Below are 20,811 nucleotides of genomic sequence, written 5' to 3' on the forward strand. Positions count from 1 at the left end.
CCAAAAACAAAAGAAGAAAAAAGTGAAAGTTAAAGTGGAGATTTTCTGAGCAGGGAGGAGAATTTCTAGCAAAAATGGACTTAAATATTGATCTGTTTCTCACCCACACCTATCATATAACTTCTGAAGTCATGAATTTAACCACTGGAGTCACATGGAATAGGCTACTTTTATGATGACTTATGTGATTTTTGGAGCTTCAAAATTTTGGCACCCATTTACTTGCATTGTATGGACCAAAAGAGCTGAGATATTCTTCTAAAAATCTTAATTTGTGTTCTGCTGAAGAAAGAAAGTCATACACATCTGGGATGGCATAAAGGTGACTAAATAATGAGAGAATTTTAATTTTTGTGTGAATTATTCCTTTAAAGCCCAATGTGGCCCCTGTACCAAACAACTGCTCTACTGCCTCCATTGTGCGGGACATGATGCGCCAAGTGACCCTGCTTTTTTAGTGTTTTTTTTTTTTGTTTGTTTGTTTGTTTTTTGCATTCCTTGCATTGTTTTGAACATGTTTTATGCACAACAATAACTCTCTCAGTCGGCATTAAGGGAAATTTAGAACCTACACATAAACTGATTTTAATGTAATTGTTTCATACATCATGATATTGAAAATAACTTTTTCATCTTTTCATTTCTGTAATCATGTCGCCCTTTTATTTTATTTTTTTAATCAGATTCATGTAGTGTTTACATTATCATAGGTAAGTCATGTATTTTAAAAATTGTCAATCACAAACACCTATAAAATACCTATATTTTTTATTCTTTCTGGCAAACAGCCATAAAAGGGAATGCAAATTACGGTATGTGTGCTAAATTTTTAAATTGCAGCATAGAGTTTTTATTATAAAGGAGCATAGCTTTCGCAACTCAGTACTCAATACTCACTACTCGTGAGTACTTTTAAATGAGCTACTCTTTTATTCTTACTTGAGTAGTTTTTAGGACAGCTACTTTAACTCTACTCAAACTACGTTATTTTAAGAAGTAACAGTACTTTTACTTGAGTATTATTTTTCAGTACTCTTTCCACCCCGTCCGATACTATATGTTGACCACATGGAAATTCAAAGGGAACCATCCATGTTGTTGGATTCTTATGTATTTTTAATAAGAGATAAAACTGATGCGCACGTGGATTATCTGGGCCAATAAGATACCTTAATTGCTTTTTATTAATATTTTTTTTTCTCAAAGTACATTTAATGTGTTTTTGGGTCTCTTCCTGTAATGAATTTGAAAGAGGCATATAATGTTTTTCATTGCTTAATTGACGATTCGCTTTTAAAAGATATTGGCTATTATCCATAATTACTATGGCTGAACCTTTGTCCGCTGGCTTTATAACAATATTCCGGTTTGTTTTTCAGCTTTAAGGCCCTGCTTTGTTTTATCGTTAAGTTATCCATAGAATCCTGATTATTGAAATGTCTAAAAAGAAAATTTCTATCTCTTTGAAAAGTTTTCTAATTAAAAGGAGACACATTTTTCTCTGGTGGTTCCCATATAGATTTTTCAATAAAAGGGACTGAGTAAAATTCATTATTAAAACCAAAGTGATCTAAAAGTTTTAGTTTTCTATGATATTGGTATAAGTTCCCTCTGAGTTCCGCACAGACAGGCAGACAGATAGATGGATAGATAGAGTGTCTAGTCAAACAGACAGACAGACAGACAGTTCTATTGCGATCGTAATACTGTATCTCATTAAAGATGGTGGGCTCTATTTTCGTGAGTGTGCAAAGCGAACTACAACTGTGCGCAACGTCTTATCCAATTTTCGTGAAAGCGCTCATTCTAAGTGTAGTTTTCGTGCCAGTGCAATTTTCATGCCAGTACAAAGCACAAATGGGCGTGAGTGGGAGTGTTTGCACTTTTGTGGGTGTAGGTGTGCAAACTGTGAGTGTATTGTATGTAAATTAAGTGACGCAAACGGCAATTTGCTATTTTCCTGAGAAATAGGTTGTTGTGCCATGATGTTTCAAAACCACCTCTTAACTCAGCGCAAAGTTCAAATTCAGTTCCTGCATTTGCGATTTGGAGATTCCACCAGCAGGTGGTAATAAAGTTCATGTCCACATTTTGAAAGTACAGAACATCATATAATGTCCCTGACTATTGCAATTTTTCAGGGGTAATCGCTTGACATTTGTATTAAACTTTCTAGACATCATGGTTTATTTGTAGTATTATTATTGTTATGTTTATATGTATTATAATTATTGTATATTTACAATTGTATTTATGATTTAATTTGTAGCCTACTAGTAATTTTCCACCTGTTGTAGAGACTGATTTTTAAGTCACTGCAAAAGGGGCTGGTGGAAGGAGAGAATAAAATGTTTGGATTGGGTATGATTTTTATACCACTTCATTATTTTGATAATGTTTTTGTTTCGTTTAAAGTGTCATTTGAATTTAGAAATATTTTGGTTTATTTTTTCATGTTTGAATACATGAATTTCATTTTTTTTAAACAAAATTGACCGGTAGAAGTGAAGTGTGTGCCGATACAATCAATGTTAATATTAGCCATGATTTGTGTCAGTAGATGAAAATGATTAATAATACTTACATTACCTATAATTTAACTGAGAGTACATCCAAATTCAGAAGAGAATCACATTTTCCATGTGTATCAAAAGAGCGTGTCACTGTCATAGAAATATGCCTGGCATTCATCAAGGATGCAGTTAATGCACATTTTCTATTTTTCTGATTCATTGCATACAGTCCATTTACAGTACCAACTTCTTATAAATGTGCTGTCTTGGTTAAAAATCATTGGTGCTTGAGGGAATGAACTATAGCCTATAAGAAATCCTCAGAATTAAATTGCACTTAATCCAGCCCATTTTCGCATTGCACGGGCGATTTTGCCAAACGTACTTGCACCTAGACTTAGTGCATGCTTGCACGAAAATATCAAAAATTCATGGCCATTCCCACTGACTTTGCACTTATGACTTATGGCATAGCGCTGCGCTTAATGCTAGCGCTCTTAAAATAGGGCCCGGTAACTAATTAACATACTCATTAAAATGATTAATAGATAGAACAATCAGTGTTCTGATTACGTTCTACATGTCTTTTGTCTCCTCAGCTACTTTAAAAAGTTCCAGTACTGTGGTTATGCGCCTCATGTCCGCAGCTGCAAGCCCAACACTGATGGCATCTCATCTTTCGAGGACCTATTGGCCAACATCGTGCTGCGTGTCTTCGTCTGGGTTGTCTCGGCAACAACTTGCTTCGGCAACTTCTTTGTGATCTGCATGCGTTCCTACATCCGCTCAGAGAACAAGCTCCATGCTATGTGCATCATCTCATTATGCTGTAAGACTGCCATTTCTTTGCAGCAGATTTAAACCACATGTTGTTTTCACAAGAACACATTTATTCAGTGTTGGTATTCATGATGTACAGTGGGATCTGAGACCTCTGGATTGTTTTCATTTTAACCAGAAAATAATCAGAAATAATCAGATATGTAATAATCAGATGATAACATGGCTCATCAGGTTTTGTACAAACTTGTGGAGTCCATGCCAGCTCGAGTGTATGCTGTCATTGAAAAGTCAAAATAAAACAAATATAAAACTCTAAAGAAAATAAATTAAAAGCAATTTCACACAAAATTAGTCTACTACAACCTTTTATCTCTGGCATTCTTCAAAATATTGTTTAGCTTGTCATGAAATTGTATTAAAAAAAAATGTATTTAAAAGTGCTTTGTGTACATTAACAGGACATTCAGGCTTTCTCACTGAGATAGCATGCATGTTAATCTTTTCAATCAAGCTTTAGGAGCTGCTTATGTTAGCACCATATCCTAAGATGCTTCATAAATGAAAGCAGGACAATCAAGATTCATAGTGTTTTTGACAGTCTCATGTTACTGTCACCGTAGGAGGAATCACTAATGTTGTAAAGAATTCCTCATTTGTCTGACGCTTTGGATGGAAGCATCTGCTAAATTATTTTAAATGTAAACATGATATAGATATATTAAGAAGCTTTATCATCTATCCGTTTCCCAGCAGCATAGAATGTTACAAGTTACACTTGTAAAGGCTGTCCTAGTTAATAAAAAAAGGCAAAGGCACCTTTAAAGTGTCACAGTTGTTCACCGTTCTGTTCTGTGGACTCTTATTTTGATATGGTTTTTGTATAATCCTTAGTTTCCCCTGGACTACACTTCCCATAATGCACTGCACTCATCACTGCCATCTGTTCCCAATCTTCCTTACCTTTCCTCCATTTCCTCATCAGCACCTGTGTGTATAAATACCCTCCAGTTTTATTCATTCCTTGTCAGTTCTTGTATTGTTAAAGTGTTATTTGGTTGGTTATGTTTTGTTATTTTGAGTTTTTACTTAGTCTTCCACTCCAGCGTATCTTCTAGTGTGATTCCTTGTTAGAATGTTATTCCACTCCAGCGTGTTTCCTGGACTGACTCCTTGTATAAGATTTGTTCCACTCCTGCATCTCCTCTCTTCCACTCCACTATCCAATGTTACATTAAGCAACAGACTGATAGCGTGGGGGCTGGTTTTAGATATACCTGACCTGTACATTCTACCTCAGTAAACTGACCACTTTTGTACAAAGCAAAAGCCAATTGTTCTATAAGGAACACTTTCTTAATTCATGTTGTTCACACCTGGTGTGTCTAACCAAGGAATGAAAAACTGAAATTGAAGTCTAGATCTTCAATAAAGATTGATAAGCCAAGAACAAAAATGATGAAAATCAGGAAAAAAAAGACAAAGGTACAAGACTGTGTACTTAAATTCTTGATGAATGGCCGCTCATCCCATGAAGCGTTGTGAATGATGTCATTGAATCATAAAACAATGGTACAATAAAAAAACCTACTGACTAATGATAGATATTTATTATTATTAAACAAGAAATTTAAAGTTTATTGCAAAATATTTAAATATATATTTGTGAAATAGTTGAAGAGTGCAGAGAGTTTTACTCAATAATATAATTTTGCAATGTTTTATAAGAGTGGGCGGTCACTGCTGAGCAAAAAAAAAAAAAAAAAAAAAATTGCATCCTGAAAACACTTTCCATTACCACAGGATTATAGTGGATGTGGCCTAAACATGAATTTATTTATTTATTTTTTTTATTTTTTGTTTAATGAAGGTGAAATAAGTAGCACATATAGCAGAATACAACAGATACAGAAATATATAGCATTGGTTAACACCATCAGAGCTCAATGTAGGCCTGTCTTGAAAGGTTTATACATTATCCCTAAAAATCTATTTCTCTATGGGAAAAAAAATGCCGTCTTTGCGTTTGGAACCCTACTGTTCTGCTCAATAATGACAAGTGAAGACCAAAATAACAGATTTGAAAAACATAGTTCTGCCCCAGATCAAAGTAAAAACAGCACTACATTTTGTGTCTATATAAAATAGTCCTTTTTACAGTGCAGTTTTTTCTCTCTCTCTCTCTCTCTCTCTCTCTCTCTGAAAGCCCTAGACTGTGCAGGTTGAATAGAAAGTTTCAGGTACCACAAAATAAAAAAAAAAGTTGGGAATAAAAAAAAAATAAAATTAAAAAAAAATCCCAATACCATGGATCAAATGGACTTGCAAAAGTAAGGATTTTTTCAGACAGGTTTCCCGAACATAAGGTCTGCTCTTTTGACCTTGATAACATATATTTGCACAGTCCCGTGAAATTGGCCAACCTCAATACAACACACCCCACTGGGGTGGATATGTAAACAGGCACTTTTGACATCATTATTGACCTACTGTATGCCTCTGGCATTGTTTGGTCATGTTCTTGCTAGGTCATTTACTAATAGCTGCATCATCTCCCAGTAGCTGATTTTGGCTGAACTGCCTTTCACGGTGTCAGCCCTGACCGTCATGTTTAAGTTAAGTTTCCTCGCTTAAGAATCTGTGGGTGAGAAATGCTGTCTTAACTCAATTTAAGGCACCAGCAGGAGGGAATTGGGTCAGACACGGAAAGTGGCAGACTGGTTTTTTGATTTTCAGCCTCCTGTCAGTTTTCATACATTGCCTGGGCCTGGTTCTGACTTAACATGCTTGACAACACGTATTGAAAGCAATGTTAAAAGTGATGCTTGTATTTTATTAATTTTTTTTTCAATATTACAACACTTTCATCACCAATCCCAGCCTAATATTAAGAGACAACTCTAAGTAGGTTGATTTTGCATGAAAATTGTAAACACTGTGGCTCTGTGGTGCTATCAAAATAATGCTTTGTTTATTTGAAGCCTTTTTAGGAACATTTTATATTTATTCAGCATGTTCTAATGAAAAATACATGAAAGATACATTGCAAAATATTACATTGTTCATACCACGTATCAGGGCAATTCCGAGGTGAAATGTCCATGTGTGGTGCTAAAACCAGTGAAACTTTCTCCTAAACAGATGAGGTTTTTAAGGCTAATGCTCTTTCGAGTTTTAAATCAACAAAACCTACCTCCCTTGCCTAAACCTTAAAATTAAACCTAACCAATAGTGCCATAAAAAGAAAATGTGTCATGATAAACGCAGTTGCTGAATCATTTTGTGGTGCTTCTGTGACACTTTCAGCTAACGTGTGGACTTTAAAATATAGTGCCTTACAAGTCATGCATTATTATAAAAGTGTTTAGATGTCACAAAATAAGATTGTGTAGGAATAGGGCAAAAGGAAGTGTTTATGAATGGATAATATGCCGTTTTAGTCATGATTTGTGTGATAGGGAATAAAAGTCATAGTTGTATTAGTGCCTCTAGTGTTTATTTCACTGGGAAAGTGCTGTTATATGTACAATAAGCCATGTAAAAATCATTTTGCAAAAATGTATGTAAAGTAACATAAATCTATGAGACCAGGTTATCTTTATTTCTCTAGTTTACAATCTCCTTTACTGCATAGGTGCAGATGGTCTGATGGGCATCTACCTCTTCATGATTGGAGCGTATGACCTTAAGTTCCGGGGCGAGTATAACCGCCACGCCCAAGCCTGGATGGACAGTGTATCATGTCAGGTTATTGGATCTCTAGCCATGCTCTCCACCGAGGTGTCAGTGCTGCTCCTCACCTACCTCACCCTGGAAAAATACATCTGCATTGTCTACCCGTTCCACTACCTGACCCCAGGCCGCAGACGTACCGTTACTATTTTGGTGGTCATCTGGATATTGGGCTTCGTCATTGCTTTCCTGCCTCTGGTCTTTAAAGGTGTGTTCCGAAACTTCTATGGAACCAATGGCGTGTGTTTCCCTTTGCACTCAGAGCAGCCGGAGACTCTTGGCGCACAAATTTACTCCATTGTCATCTTTCTTGGTAAGTGAAAACCCTATAATTGTGTTGAAAAGTTTTTCTACTAGACCAGAGGTTTTCAAACTTTTTGAAATGAAGGACTGCCAAATATTTGATTTCCTTGCGTGGGACCCCTATTCAGTCAATAAATCAATCAATCAATCAGCAGCAATATAGGCTAATTTCCTGTTTAAAGACCCAAACTGTGTGAGGAAAAATAGTAAGTAATTGTAATATATTATCATATAAAATATGTTTCAAAATGAAATAACCCATTATGATTGGTGAGGGGATATTTCAAATGTTTACTTTCTTTACTTGCCTGTGTTTACAGCAAGCAGGGTTGTTTCTGATACATTTTTACTGGTGCTCAGTTTGTTTGGTGTGATAGAGGTCAGATTGAGAGGTCTAAATTTGGATTGGGTGAAGTGCTTTGGGACCCTAACAATATGAGAGCATTGAGAAAATGTGGAGGAGTCCAGTGCATCCAATTATCTCAACAATAACTTAATCTTTCTTGCCTTGAAAGGTCTTTAAAGTGCATTGTCCTTTTCTTGAGCCCAATTCAACACCTGTGCAAAGTTATTTTTTGAAAGATTGTGCTGGTGTTTAGTTTCAGATCAGGGTCATCCTTCTTATAATAACCTTTTTATCATTTCATTTAGTATTTTCCACTGTAATGTCAAAACATATCCTTTTTCCAAATAGGTCTGAATCTGGTGGCTTTTCTCATCATCGTACTGTCTTATGGGAGCATGTTTTACAATATCCAGAGAACAGGGACGCAGACGACCAAATACAGCAACCATATTAAGAAAGAGCTGACGATTGCCAAACGCTTCTTCTCCATTGTGATCACTGACTCGCTGTGCTGGATTCCCATTTTCATACTCAAAATTCTATCACTTATGGAGGTTGAAATTCCTGGTAGGTATCTAATGGGGACCGTTTAAAGTCTAAAGGGCCATCGGTTTCTGCAAGGATGAGTCTGATGAGCTAAAGCAGTACAATTGTGGCTAATTCATCATTCTATTTTATTTCGCTTGAGTGTCTACAAATATTGCAAAAGCTGAAGGCATCTAAACAAGGCAATTGTGCATGCAGTACTGTGAAAGGTTCACTTAATCTTAAGATTTGTGGCTAGAATTTCAGGATGGTCAATGGACAAAAACATTGAATGGTTTTTCCATCTACATAATATTTAACAATGGCTGGACACATTTGTGCCTCTATGCAGTTTTCTGGACCCAAGTTATTACCTTTGCTTCTGGGAAATTTAACAGAAAGATTATAGTGCAAACATACTGTATGTTTTTGTTCCCATCTTCCCTTTTTATAATGATGTTTCCAGTGATAATTAATAGGGAATTTAAAAGTGGCCTGTCTTGTCCAAATTACGTTTCATTCATCAGCAAAAAGTGACATGAGATTTTATCCTCAAATCTATAATTTTCTCCTCATTACTTGTCACTCTCTGCCCACTTCCCAGAAGAAAATATTGTTGCTCTTTCATAGCTCAGCAAACATAATGGAGTCCTTAGTTATCTTTCAATTATCAATTTGATCTCAGATGTTTCTAACACATTTTATTTTGAAATAGACTCAAATATGAAATACATTTGAATATAGAGAAATAGAAATAGACCCAAATAAGACAATTGTTGACAGAGGATAGAGCTATACATTTATGTGGATAGCATATATCATATAATTTGTTCTCTTTTTCTCATAAGTTATTAGAGAGAGACCAAATTAAGTAACATTGGAAAGTCTGATTCATTCGAGTGCAACGATTCATTCGGATGGCTTATGTAAGGGTGTTTCTTCAACTTCTGGCTGTTTTAGCACTGTGGATTTCTAGAAAGAAGTCTTGTTAAAACATTTGTTCACTCTCTCACTATTTTTTATTTTTATTTGTCTACTAAAATTTGTCCAACAGTGTATATACATGCACAACATGTGATGTGTCCTTTTTGTGATTTTTTTATTTTATTATTATTATTATTATTCATGAAAATTCCCACCACAGTATCATTTCCAGCACATCTTAAATTCTGTATTGTGTTTAATAGAATTCCATGGTGGAAATGACGGTGATGGAAATGACATTTTAAAAAAATGTAAATAAAATTTTTATTTAGACTCCTTTGTCGTGCCAAGACTAATTTCATAATTAACATTTTATGTATCCTAAATGCATACAGTTAACGTTTTTTTTTTTGTTTGTTTGTTTGTTTATATATATATATATATATATATATATATATATATATATATATATATATATATATTATTTTTTTTGTTTGTTTTTTTTTTTGTTTTTTTTTTTGCATAATTTGGCAAAATTTCAGCTTGATTGGAAATGTCACACAATTAAAATATATAGTTAAAATGTGATTTTATTTTCTTTGTTTTCTTAAAACAGCATTTGTTGATTTGGTAAAAAAAAAAAAAAAAAGTCATTAACCCTCTATGGCATGGTGTTGCCCTCAGGCAACAAACTAAATTTTTGGACCTCACACCGCCCCTTTAATTTATTTATTTTTTTTATAAAAAGAAAATATATAATATCACCTGACATGTCTGTGTTCAATGAAATGAGGGGCTGAAGTGGGTCTGGAGTAGTCCTTTCAGGAAGAAAAGCCGCATGGGACACAGTGCCTCCAATTGGTAAGATAAATATCACTTTTTAACGTGTTTAAATTGAAATAACTTTATATAAAAAAATATATGCATGTGCATGAGCATGTAAAGAAGTATGTTTGATTGTTTAAAGATTTATTTTGTTTTTATTTATACACTAAAACTGTGTTTTTTGGTTTGTTGCCTCAGGGCAACATTGTGCAGTTAGACCACTTTTGTTCGGGCAATATCATGCTAAAGTGTGGAGATGTGCTCGGATGCATAATTAGGACCATATCACCTGGCTGCTCTACTGAAGAGATTGTGAAGGCACTGGCATGAGAAAGAAGGAACATATGAAGCTGTATACCATCAAGTCATGCATCGCTGAAGGCCTATGCAACACACAGAGTCATCTGGATGTTGGTTTATATGTTTATATGAAATGTGAGAAACATTTATACATGAGGTGTTAGTTGTAATTAGTAGAGGTTTGTTTATTTGATTGTTTGATGTTTGTGATTGGTTGGAACCATCTGTGTTGATGTTTGTCAAAATAAAAGTTTTTCTAACGCATATATTGCTTGTTTTCCTTATTCCACTTATCATATGTACTATAGAAATCCTTGGTGTTTCAGTACCCTCATAGCACATTGTTGCCCTGAGGCAACAAACCAATATCTGGTTTATTTTTTTCCCCCCAAAATAAAAATTCATGCCATAGAGGGTTAAGTCATTTTTTTATTTTTTTATTAGAAATAATTTTTAAATAATTAATATGGAAATAGTTTATTTTACTTTTTGTTTGGATTATCATAGTTTTTAATATGTAATAATTTGTATTTTTATTTATTTTATGTATATTCCCTGGGACATGAAATTGCTCGAAGTTGAAGAAACACTTGTAACTAAACAGATTAAAAAATGATTCACCAAACTGAGTACCTGTGCTGTTTTAGTTATATATATATATATATAGCAAAATAGTTAGATGCTGGCTGTTCATGTCGTATGATGTTTGACTCGGTTATACATTTGTTTTAATTCTAGATAGTTGTCTTTATTGTACACCGATCAAGCCTAAAATTGTGTAGGTCCCCCTCGTGCTGCCTAAACGGCGCCAAATCACATCTCAGAATAGCATTGTTCTCACCACAATTGTACAGAGCGGTTATCTGAGTTACCGTAGACGTTGTCAGTTCGAACCAGTCTGGCCATTCTCTGTTGTCCTCTCTCATTAACAAGGCATTTCCATCCACAGAACTGCTGCTCACTGGATGTTTTTTGTTTTAGGCACCATTCTGAGTGAATTCTAGAGACTGTTGTGTGTGAAAATCCCAGGAGATCAGCAGTTACAGAAATACTCAAACCAGCCCATCTGGCACCAACAATCATTCCACGCTCCAAATCACTGAGGTAAAAAAAAAATTCCCCATTCTGATGGTTGATGTGAACATTAGCTGAAGCTCCTGACCCGTATCTGCCTGATTTTATGCATTGCACTTCTGCCACATGATTGGCTGGTTAGATAATTGCATGGATGATTGTTGGTGCCAGATGGGCTGGTTTGAGTATTTCTGTAACTGCTGATTTCTTGGGATTTTCACGTACAACAGTCTCTAGAATTTACTCAGAATGGTGCCAAAAACACAAAAAAAACATCCAGTGAGCAGCAATTCTGTGGATGGAAATGCCTTGTTGATGAGAGAGGTCAACAGAGAATGGCCAGACTGGTTTGAACTGACAAAGTCTATAGTAACTCAGATAATCGCTCTGTACAATTGTGGTGGTAAGAATATAATCTCAGAATGCTATTCTGAGATGCGGGTTGGCGCTGTTTTGGCGGCACGAGGGGGACCTACACAATATTAGGCAGGTGGTTTTCAAATTTTCAAATTTCAAATTTAATGCCTGCAATAAATTCATTTTGAGAAACATTTGTCTCTGTTTAAATTATAAATGGTATAACCAGATAATTATATATTTAAAATGATATTGCCCACTAAAGTAGCTTCAATGTAGTTTGTTACTCTTTGTTAGTAGTTTGAATTGTAGCTTCTTTTCAAAAGAGTAGCTTGACTGTAATTATAAAACATTTAAAAAAAGAGTCTCTCATTACACTACAGTTTCAAAGTAGCTTCCCTAACATTCGGTAAGTTTACATGCACTTTAAAAGTCTGATTTCAGTCAGTCTGTAACAATCATTTGACCTATAACATATTTTTTTCCCTTTGGATTGTCAAATGACACCTCTGCAGGAACCATCAGTTCATGGGTCGTCATCTTCATTCTGCCAATCAACAGTGCTTTGAACCCCATTTTGTACACTCTTACCACACGGCCCTTTAAAGAGACACTGCTGCAGGTGTGGTCCAACTACAGGCAGCGAAGGCCCCTCCTCAGCAGTCATCCAACGCATTTGCCTTCATTTACATGGCAGGAAATGTGGCCCCTGCAGGAGAACAGCCAAACCCTCTGCTCGCCTGACTACCTGGCGCACCCGTCCGAAATGTCCAACGCCTCTGGCACAACCCAGTTACTGGCGGTAGAAGGGTTGAATGGGACATGAGGTGGTCTGATGGGGTCCTGCCATCCACCTCACCTCATGCCTTATAGCTAGGGGCTCATTCTGACAAGGCATACATTTTGCTGTATGTTTATTGATGTTCACATTCATAACTTCACTCAAAGCAGGGATAATAATTAGGATTTGGCGTGTATATGCCATGTGTCAGCCGGGGAAGGTTTTGCTATACCGTTTATACCACAATAGGTATATCCAATCGGCTATCAGTGGGCAGGACTGTTTTACATTATTTACATGTGACGGCGAGGAAAAAACATGGCGTAAAGTGAAAATATAGAGAAGGTTGTGTCCTAAACAAGTTGTTAAAGGTTGCCAAGCAACATTGCAACTTGCCATCAACTTGTCACATTAGTTGAATTCACATCTGAACAACAAATGTGTGGTCAGAGTTGTGAGTTTAACCCTGGTCATACAACTGCATCAAATGTAGCTCATCCAAAAAGACTTTTAGAGTCAGAACTATCTATTTTAGAACTTTTTTACAATTTGACTATTAAGTATTTGAGTTTTAATCTTAAGTGTTACAATGTGATGCTGTTTTTGCACTGATGGCTGACATATCGTTCCTTTTTTATTAATAAACTCATCTGTTGGTTTGCACCAGTCAAGTTTCATAAAAATAGTTACAAATTAAATGAGATGGAATACGTTTCATTTGTACAGCATTTAATCCACTGGATTATCCCAAATAATATGCATTACCACATAGTTAGTGAATATATTAAAGGAATATTCCAGGTTCAATAAAAGTTAAGCTTAATCAACAGTATTTGTGGCATAACACTGATTACCACAAAATATAATTTTTCATAAAAAAAAAAAAAAAGCAAAAATCGAGGTTACAGTGAGGCACTTAAGGCCGATTTATACTTCTGCGTCAAACCTACGGCGTAGGCTACGGGTAGCTACGCCATAGCCTGACATGCACCTCGTTGACGCAGACCACAGCTGTGATTGGTCCACTTTTACCAGAGAATGCCCCCAGGATGATAACAAGGACATCTTTGGGATCTTTCGCATTTTATCCAAGATTATTTTAATATCTATGCATTATAATACATTGTATTTGGACTCATTAAAGCAATTGTCTCAACTGGAGCATCTGCTGTTTTTTTGTATTTATTTATTTTTTATTCTGTTTGTGTTTCATGAAGTTACAAGCGAAACACAAAAGATATCTGTTTACAGCTTATAAACTCTAAAAGCTTTTTTCTCTGGGCCTTTACTTGATATTAATTTGATATGTGAGTGAAACTTTCCGCGCACTTTCCGATCGGCACGATGATTTGACAGTATATTTGACAGTATGTGTTCAGTAAATAATCATATTTCAAAAGTTATGGAAACAGAGGGGGGGCCTGGGTAGCTCATCAAGTATTGACGCTGACCACCACTCCTGGAGTCGCGAGTTCGAATCCAGGGCGTGCCGAGTGACTTCAGCCAGGTCTCCTAAGCAATCAAATTGGCCTGTTGCTAGGGTGGTAGAGTTACATTGGGTTAACCTCCTCGTGGTTGCTATAATGTGGTTCTCGCTCTCGGTGGGGTGCGTGGTGAATTGTGCGTGGATGCTGCGGAGAACAGCGTGAAGCCTCCACACGCACTACGTCTCCGTGGTAACGCGCTCAACATGCCACGTGATAAGAAGCACGGATTGACGGTCTCAGACGCGGAGGCAACTGAGATTCGTCCTCCACCACCCGGATTGAGGCGAGTCACTATGCTACCACAAGGTCTTAGAGTGCATTGGGAATTGGGCATTCCAAATTGGGGAGAAAAGGGGAGGAAAAAAACTATGGAAACAGAAAACTTCTAATTTGTCAGCAAATTAAAAAGCACCTGGTAAGAGTTGGTTATATTGCCTATATGCATTGTAAAGTCTTTAAAATAACACCCATTTTGTGTTATTCAGGCAAGTAGTTATTAATTAATTTGACGATTTCTTTTTTTAGCCCAGAACGTCAAAAAGTATGCCAAAATATTTATGTATTATTATTTAAGCGACTCAAGAGCATGCATACAATTTCCTCATTTATTTTCTTTCTGCAATGCAGGCAACATGTATAATAACAACATTTTTACAGTCTTTTTAGGGTTTTACATACAGTGAGTATTTTAAAGTTTATGGTTTGACCTCAGTGACTTCCATTGTGAGTGCCTCACTGTAACACAGATTTGTGATTTTTTTAAAGAAAAAGAGGGACAAGTAAAAAAAAAAAAAGTGTTTTTGTGGTAATTAACATTATGCCACAAATGCTGTCGTTTGAGCTGAACTTGTATTGAATCCGCAATATAATTTTTTTTCATTGCATTTCCTGCAAAAATAGCTAATAGTAATATATTCCTTTACTGTGATGTAAAATTACTCGTACTGTGATATAAGATTTTGGTCATACCTCCCACCCCTAACAATAATTATGCACACAGCATATAAAGAGTGCTTGCAATCATGTATGAGTGTGTTAGGCAGGGAGAGAGAAAAGAAGAAAATCAGAGCAAGGCACAGGCCTGGTTCTACGGGGGTGCTTGAGGGTGCTAAGCACACTTATATGAAGATTAGAGCACCCTCAATTAAATGTGTAAGCCTAATAATACTGAACATTGGCAAAGTAGATTTTTTTGAATCCCAGCAAATACATACATAAAATCCCTGCATCAAAACTAATAAATGTGCATTATTTTGTAAATCAGTGTCCTATACGCATTTAATTGGACCTCCGCTCGCACTAACATAATTCATAGCGGAATTATCACACTCAATCCACCACCTGTTGCATCTGATTTCTGCTCCGGGATAAAGCGGTCCATAACTGCTGGTCTAGGATCAGTTTCCCAAAGCCAAATTCAAACATGAACTATTAGTGAAATGTGAAAACTCACCCTAGATCAGTAGTTCGGATAACATATTTTTTACGGCATCACTTGCTGCAGTGAAAATATGCTATAGCTATTAATGATTGTACGTAAAAAAAATAAATAAATAAAAATAATATATATATACATATATATATATATATATATATATATATATATATATATATATATATATATATATATATCTTTTTTTTTTTTTTACAGCACAGTTGTATCAATGTGTTTATATTGATAAGCAATCACTTTATTTACAATTAGACTCCTTCACAGGGTCTAAAACAGGAAAGACAACAAAGACGTGGTTGAATAATAGAAGTGTTTACTTAATGTTTTACCGAGCCAAAGCCTGATCTCATGAAAATTACGGGATTGCAGATGAAATATCCACTTTGTGGCGCTAAAAGCAAGTTACATTTTTATCTAAACAGATGAGGTTTATAAGTTTAATGCAAAACCAACCTCCCTACCTTAAACCTTAAACGTCATATAAAGCAAATGTGAGATGATAAATGAGTTGACCTGTGTGCTCTTCAGGACTCGTACCCCAGTCCTTTGCATCACACGTGCAACAGTCTGTCAGTTGAGCTACTGTTTAGTTTGCAACCAATTTTGCTAAAAGGTAAAATGTATCTCCAACAAGTCATGTGCTATAGTAAGTGTTTTGATGTCATAAGCAGGGTTGGGGAGTAACGGAATGCATGTAACGGGATTACGTATTTAAAATACAAAATATAAATAACTGTATTCCACTACAGTTACAATTTAAATCATTGGTATTTAGAATACAGTTACATTCAAAAAGTATTTTGATTACTGAAGAGATTATTTTGCATTTTATTGTCATTTGTTTCATTTAATATTTAGTCTTTTCAGATGGAAAACATTTATACATATAAATGATGTGATCCAAAGTGCATTTGAACAGCGGTGAAACACTTTCTTATGATGTGTTACATTCATACGAGCAGACAGAGAAGTAAATTTGGAGCAGAAGAAATAGAAATAAACCTTGTGTAAATTGTCAGCTTTACGCTAAAAAAATTACGATCATATTTTTTTATCAAGAAAATTCACATTGGATCATAATTTCTTTTTTTCTAGTAAGACCTTTAGGGCAAAAATTGTATTCTTGATAATAATTTTTGTATTGTTTTCCTGTAAAAATATCTAAAAATCCTTAAAATAAGATCAATTATATTTATCTTGTTTTAGAAACAACACTGCATAAGATATTTCGTTTTTTCAGAGATGTATTTTTAACATGTGTATTTTGTCTTACTGTACTGGCAGAGTTTTTATAGTCAAAATAAGTGAAAAAAATCTACCAGTGCTGAAGAAGTAATCCAAAGTATTTAGAATACGTTACTGACCTTCCCAACCCTGGTCATAAGACAGCATTGTGTGAGGAACAGGGCAAAAGTAAGTGTTTATGAACTGATGATCTGCCGTTTTAATTGGATTTGTGAGAAAGCAAATAAAGGTTGCAGTTGTTGTAGCGCCTCTAGTGTTCATTTCACCAGGAAACTGACATGATACATATGCATAAAAATCATTTTGCAATACCGTAGGTAGTAACGTAATTCTATGAGACCAGGTTGTCTTTACCATCATACATACATGTTTGACTTTTGACCCTGTTTGTTGTATTGATTGACATTGTGTCTTTTCAGTGTTAGTACTAGCATGCAGCTATTCAGTCTTCAAGGTGTGCAAAATGTTTGTTTGTTTTTTGTTAATCTGAAAAAAAAAATATATATATATATATGCATGTTAATAACTGCTGCTGTTTGTATACAGTGTTAATATATATTCTATAGAATTGTTTTTTACCTGAAGTCACAGGCAAACCGGTCCTAAACTGCTGTATATGTTATGATGTATAGTTCCTTCAAGCACCATTCAGGCTCTTAACAGATGTTGTAGGAACAAAGAGCTTCTTTGGTTTCCATAGGAAATATCATGTTATTGTGCACAGAGAGTACAGAGGTCCCCCGAGTCTTTTAATTAGAGACACCTGCCAGTCATTTTAATGGCCTTTCTCTCTCAAAGTCACTGGCAGAACAAAGTGATGACATCCCCTCAGTGTTGCCTTGTTTTATTCTTGGATCATCAGAAATATATCTAGCTATAAAACACAGTTTTTATGGAAATAAATCACTGTGGTTTATAATCAGGGATTATTTATTTCACCCTTGTTTGGATAAAAAAAAATGCAAGTGGGGCATGTTGTCAGACTATAAGTGATAAGTTATTACAATACAAATCCTGCCATTAAAAAAACCTATTAAAGGGTTTTCAGTAAAATACAAATAGTCAAACAATTATAAAACACAAAACAATTAATGAAACCACAAAAATGTATAGCCAACATACAAAGATATCAAAACCATTGTTTTTGGGCCAACAGAAATTGGTACATTGTATAAAATAACAATATGTAAAATGTGACATTTATGAAAAATACCCTTGTCCCAAGAACTTAGTTCAACCTTTTAGTTAAAATCTATCTTCAGTTTTCAATATATATAGCTGACTCTTGTCTTAATGTATCTAAATGTGTTCACTTGTTTATCTTTTATAAAAATATGATGATGTTGGAATTGTAGTTTAGAGGATAAAAAAAAATAAAAAAAATACATATATACTTATTTGACACAATTTTTAACTAGTTGTTTGAAACAGACATACACACTCACTGCTAGAATAAACAAGCATTTGTGTAATTGGACTACTGTCTCAAAACCTAATGGTTGCTGAAATATAGCCCTTGTGACAACTTACCCATGTGACAACTAGCCCTGGTCTCCTCTGTAGTTACTAAGACCTCTCAGTTTATATAAGAAGTACCTTTCTGAGCTGTGCATGTACTTGCTCAATCTGGTCGAGATAAAATTTTGAGGAACAAAGGCTTTTATGTTGGATGACTCAGCGTTGAGGGTACAAAGCTCTGGTGACATTTTTGAGTTGTAGCCTAATTATTGATGTAAAAATCATTAGTGTCACTCTCACAGTGCTGCTCTCTTACACGTGGAAGTGTTTAATTTTTGTCTGTGACATTTTAAAAGTGTCGTGTCATTCCACCAAATGCAGAGATATTTTCATGTTTCATTTAATACAGTCTTGTTTTTGTGACAATAAAACAAGTCCTTCACAGAGGTTACCTTTAATTTTATGAATGTAAAGATGATGACAAAATAAAATATACATTTTTCAAAAATATTTTTGATCTTTCAATGTTTGAATCCAATGCTTCCTCAGCTCACTACACCAGAAAATGCTTCTGTGAAGGTGACACCATACACACCTGTGCTGATACATTTACTGTAGATGAAACTTCCGCATGTTTCACAGGCATGAGCATTTGATGTGCTATGGGTGTCAAAAACATGATGCTACTATGGAGATGGAATTGTTGTATATTAACATACAAATGGAAAGAGATTCACAACTAGAAAGTTGGTTCACAAATAAATTGAATGAGATCAACAAATAAATCTAAGGAGTTTCACAAAAATGAAATGAATTCACAAAATAAAAAGAATGAGATTTATAAATATATGTTAGGAGTTTCACAAATAAAATGAGATTTGCAAATAAAAAAATTATTTACAAATATATTTTTTAACTCACACAACTCTGTCCAGCATTCATTTGTGAATCATACACATTTATTTGTGGATCGCTTCCTGTGCATTTGCAGATTGCTACACACATTTGTCGATTTTGAAACAAATCAAGCGTCAAGATGCGCACACAAATCTACAAATAGGTGGACTCCACCCATCGTCTACTCAAGCCAATCAAATAACGGCCACATTACTCGGACCAATCGTAGCACTTTCTATCTTCAACCAATCACGCTTCATTTTACTATCAGGGTGGGACCAGAGTCACAGCACTCTCATGAGCATGGAATCAAGCACTTACAGAAAAGCTCCAAGGCTGCAAACTTTAAAAGTTATAAATGTGTGTCGTGTCTTGTTAAATGTCGACAGCTGAAAATTGGCCATTTGTAGAGTGTCCTGATCATTAGCTTTATAGCTAACCTGGCTGACTGTATGAGTCTGCTATTTTAATTCTAATCAATTTTCTTGACTGAAATGTGTCGTCAAAACCTTTACTCTTAATGTTACATGGCAGATCCAAACAGACAGATCAGTTGTACAAACAGTGTTTTTATAAAACATGAATCATATTAGATGATCTTAGGAGCAAAAACCATAAATTAATACTCTATATTACACAGTGTACAAGATCTGCTATGGCATTAATTTGGTTTCACATTATGTTAATGTATTTAATAAAAGAAGTTGTAAGGTAATATTTATTAGATTTTTGCATTTTAGCAAAATTTTTATTTTTAATTTTATTTTTGTGTGGATGTTTTAGGAGGTACTATTATGGGGTTCCTTTCTAAAATACAGCATCATGTTCTGACATTGATAATTGACTCACTGGTTATTGCCATCTTTTTCAGATGTTTCTCCTGTGACTGGTCCCGCCCTGATAGTAATGTGGCCGTTATCTGATTGGCTTGAGTAGACAATGGGTGGAGCCCACCTATTTGTAGATTGTCTGCAGCTCTCACACAAGAAATGTTTCAGAAGTCACAAATGTACAGCAAGCGAAACACAAATTGTTGAGTTGTGTTTGTGAGTTAAAAACTATATTTGTAAATATTTTTTTTATTTGCAAATCTCATTATATTTATTTGTGAATTCACTTTATTTTTGTGAAACTCTTAATATATATTTGTAAATCTCATTCTTTTTATTTGTGAATTCATTTCATTTTTGTGAAATGCCTTACATTTATTTGTTGATCTCATTCAATTTATTTGTGAACCAACTTTCTAGTTGTGAATCTCTTTCCATTTGTATGTTAATATGCAACAATTCTATCTCCATACGCTACAGGTATATGATTCACTTTCATTCATACAGTGATATCCACTGTGCTATTAACTGATCATCGCTACACACAATTAATAGTAATACAAAGTTTATACATGATGAATCGCACTAATGAATAAAGGTACTTTTTCTAATTATGCCAATCTTGTGGGACTAATCTACACACCATGAAGATAATTGTTCTTTTGTTTTTCATGAAAAGTTACATTCAAGTTTTAGCCTGCTCCAAATTCATTTTCTTTTCAACAACATGGGAGAGAGGTCACAGGTTATCTAATTACATATTACACTGACTGAATTTATACATTTTTTACAAAATAAACTAAATGGAAAATGAATAAAATAAATTAAAAAGGAGCATTAAGTTCCATTCCCATCTGAATAATAGTGATAACACTGACCCTCTGTCACTAGTCCTACCCTTTCAACGTGAGCTGACTAACAATGACAACAAATTGGTAGACTACCTGACAAATATGACCAAAAAGTCCTGACCATTTACCT

General features: G+C 34.9%; 1 protein-coding gene across 1 annotated transcript in view; it reads left to right on the forward strand.

Moving 5' to 3' along the window:
* Positions 1-12,505, forward strand: part of LOC127417563 (relaxin receptor 1-like) — a 120,406-nt gene extending 107,901 nt beyond the window's left edge. Inside the window, exons 15-18 of the mRNA XM_051657564.1 lie at positions 3,113-3,342; positions 6,928-7,338; positions 8,023-8,241; positions 12,195-12,505. Of these exons, the coding sequence (XP_051513524.1) occupies positions 3,113-3,342; positions 6,928-7,338; positions 8,023-8,241; positions 12,195-12,505 (1,171 nt within the window). The remainder of the gene's footprint in view (positions 1-3,112; positions 3,343-6,927; positions 7,339-8,022; positions 8,242-12,194) is intronic.
* The last annotated feature ends 8,306 nt before the right edge of the window (positions 12,506-20,811 follow it).

The sequence above is a fragment of the Myxocyprinus asiaticus genome, chromosome 27 (assembly GCF_019703515.2).
Source record: "Myxocyprinus asiaticus isolate MX2 ecotype Aquarium Trade chromosome 27, UBuf_Myxa_2, whole genome shotgun sequence".
Classification (NCBI taxonomy): domain Eukaryota; kingdom Metazoa; phylum Chordata; class Actinopteri; order Cypriniformes; family Catostomidae; genus Myxocyprinus; species Myxocyprinus asiaticus.